Here is a 2,061-nt window from a genome sequence, read left to right as displayed (position 1 = left end):
CGCGCACCAATCAGAATCGAGCAAAGGCGGTTAGTCGCCTTAGAACGCGCTACCGGTTGAAGGAGGAGGAGCTCCGTCTTCTGGTCCTGTTTCTTAGGTTTTTTCATTCTATTTACCCCTTTTGTCCTCAAAAACTGCCCGATTCCTATTTCACAACCTCTGCCGACTCTATACCTGCCTTTTTAACTTTGGGAAATTATTTCAAATTTTCTGAGGTGATTTTTGCCATGGCCTCTACTAGTTCTCCAAGGCAACCGTTTATTGTGGGAGGAAAATATAAAGTAATTAGAAAGATCGGGGCTGGGGCTTTTGGGGATATCTATCTTGCAACCAATCTGTTAACTGGTCAGGAAGTAGCCGTGAAGTTTGAATCTCAGAGGACCACGCACCCTCAGCTAATGTATGAAAGCAGGCTCTATAGGGCCCTCGAGGGTGGCGTGGGGATTCCTCATACCCGTTGGTTTGGTCAAGAGAAAAATTACAGCGCTCTTGTTATGGATTTACTGGGGCCCAGCTTAGAAGACCTTTTTAATTACTGCTCCCGGAAATTCAGTTTAAAGACCATCTTGTTGTTAGCTGACCAGATGCTTACCAGAATTGAATATGTACATAGCAAAGATTTCATACATAGAGATATCAAACCTAATAATTTCGTGATGGGCTTGGGGCGTCACCGCAATAAATTGTTTCTGATTGATTTTGGTTTAGCCAAAAAGTATCGCGATAGCAAGAACAATAAGCACAACCCATTCCGTTCAGATAAAAATCTAACAGGTACTGCTAGGTACGCCAGTATCAATGCCCATCTAGGTTTTGAACAAAGCCGCAGAGATGATCTTGAGGCACTTGGCTATGTATTGATGTATTTCAACAAATCAGGCCTTCCCTGGCAAGGAATAAGAGCACAAGACAGAGTGCAGAAATATGAAAAGATTCGTGAAATAAAGATGAATATGCCTATTGAGGTATTATGCAAGGGCTTTCCACAAGAATTTGCCATATACATGAAGTACTGTCGCTCCCTTCGCTTTAGTGAAACTCCTAATTATGCATATCTCAGGCAATTATTCAGCAATCTTTTCAATGCCATGACCCCACCACACAAGGCGGGCGATCATACCTTTGATTGGAGCATCCTGAAGCAGAGATCCCTGCAGGCAGGTACTTATACACGTCCCTTCCCAGTAGATTTCTAAACAGAAAGAGCAGAGGACACATCAACCGATCTGATAAGGAATTATTACTTTCCTTCAAAAAATGCTATTGTATATAGACTTTTACAAATTGTTGAGGGAACTCTTGATTATTAAGAATTTTAATTCAAAGAGCAAAAAAAAAAAACCCTAAAACCCCCCAAAACAAAAAAAAACTCAAAAAACAAACAAAAAACCCCCCAAAATACAAAAAAGCCAAAAAAAACCCTAAAATCAAAAATCAAAACAACAAAACAACAACAACAAAAAACCCTAATTAAAAAAAAAAAACAATTTCAGAAAGCAGAAAATAATTTGATTTCAATATGAACTGGTGAGGTAGGTAGACAAGATTTCTAAACTTGGCACTGATAAGACTAAAGATCATAAAATAAGTTATTACTCTCCAGTTCTAGAAATACCAGAACATCAAGGACATTTGCCAGTGGTTAGGGCAATCTTTTACAACTTAATTTTAATATTAACTGCTTGTGGCATGGAGCATGTGGGGTTCAGGGTTTTTTGGGGTTTTTTATATATTTTTTTAAAGTCTTAAAGTTTACTCAGTGGTTTTCATAGGCCATTTTTGAAATATATTTTTGGGCACAATTGAGCAGACTCAGATTTTTCCTCCTTCTGGAAGTTTAGAGGTTAACCTCATTTAACATACTAAATTGTATGTGCAAAGCAACAGCCAGAGAAGACTTTTTTTTTTTTAAGTTCTGAAAGACTGCCCACTTACCGTGCTAGAAATAACATTGTCTTAGATGAAGATTTAATAAAAGGACTTGTTGACTTCTGAGAACTCCATCAACTCTACAATGCCCTTGGAATACTAAAGAAAAACAGCATATTTGCCTCAGGAATT

At 38.3% G+C, this 2,061-nt stretch overlaps 1 protein-coding gene across 1 annotated transcript; it reads left to right on the top strand.

Annotated features, from left to right (window-relative positions):
- The first annotated feature begins 227 nt into the window (after positions 1-227).
- Positions 228-1,384, top strand: LOC127542593 (casein kinase I-like). The gene has a single exon (XM_051968326.1). The coding sequence runs from the start codon at positions 228-230 to the stop codon at positions 1,194-1,196; it is 969 nt and encodes a 322-aa protein (XP_051824286.1). The 3' UTR covers positions 1,197-1,384.
- The last annotated feature ends 677 nt before the right edge of the window (positions 1,385-2,061 follow it).

Source organism: Antechinus flavipes, chromosome X (assembly GCF_016432865.1).
Source record: "Antechinus flavipes isolate AdamAnt ecotype Samford, QLD, Australia chromosome X, AdamAnt_v2, whole genome shotgun sequence".
Classification (NCBI taxonomy): Eukaryota; Metazoa; Chordata; class Mammalia; order Dasyuromorphia; family Dasyuridae; genus Antechinus; species Antechinus flavipes.
The sequence above is the reverse complement of the archived record's forward strand: the minus strand, read 5'-3'. Positions and strand labels throughout refer to the sequence as shown.

What these genes read in the sequence shown, in the direction of transcription:
- LOC127542593 (XM_051968326.1), top strand. Translation starts at nt 228, where the DNA reads ATGGCCTCTACTAGTTCTCCAAGGCAACCGTTTATTGTGGGAGGAAAA.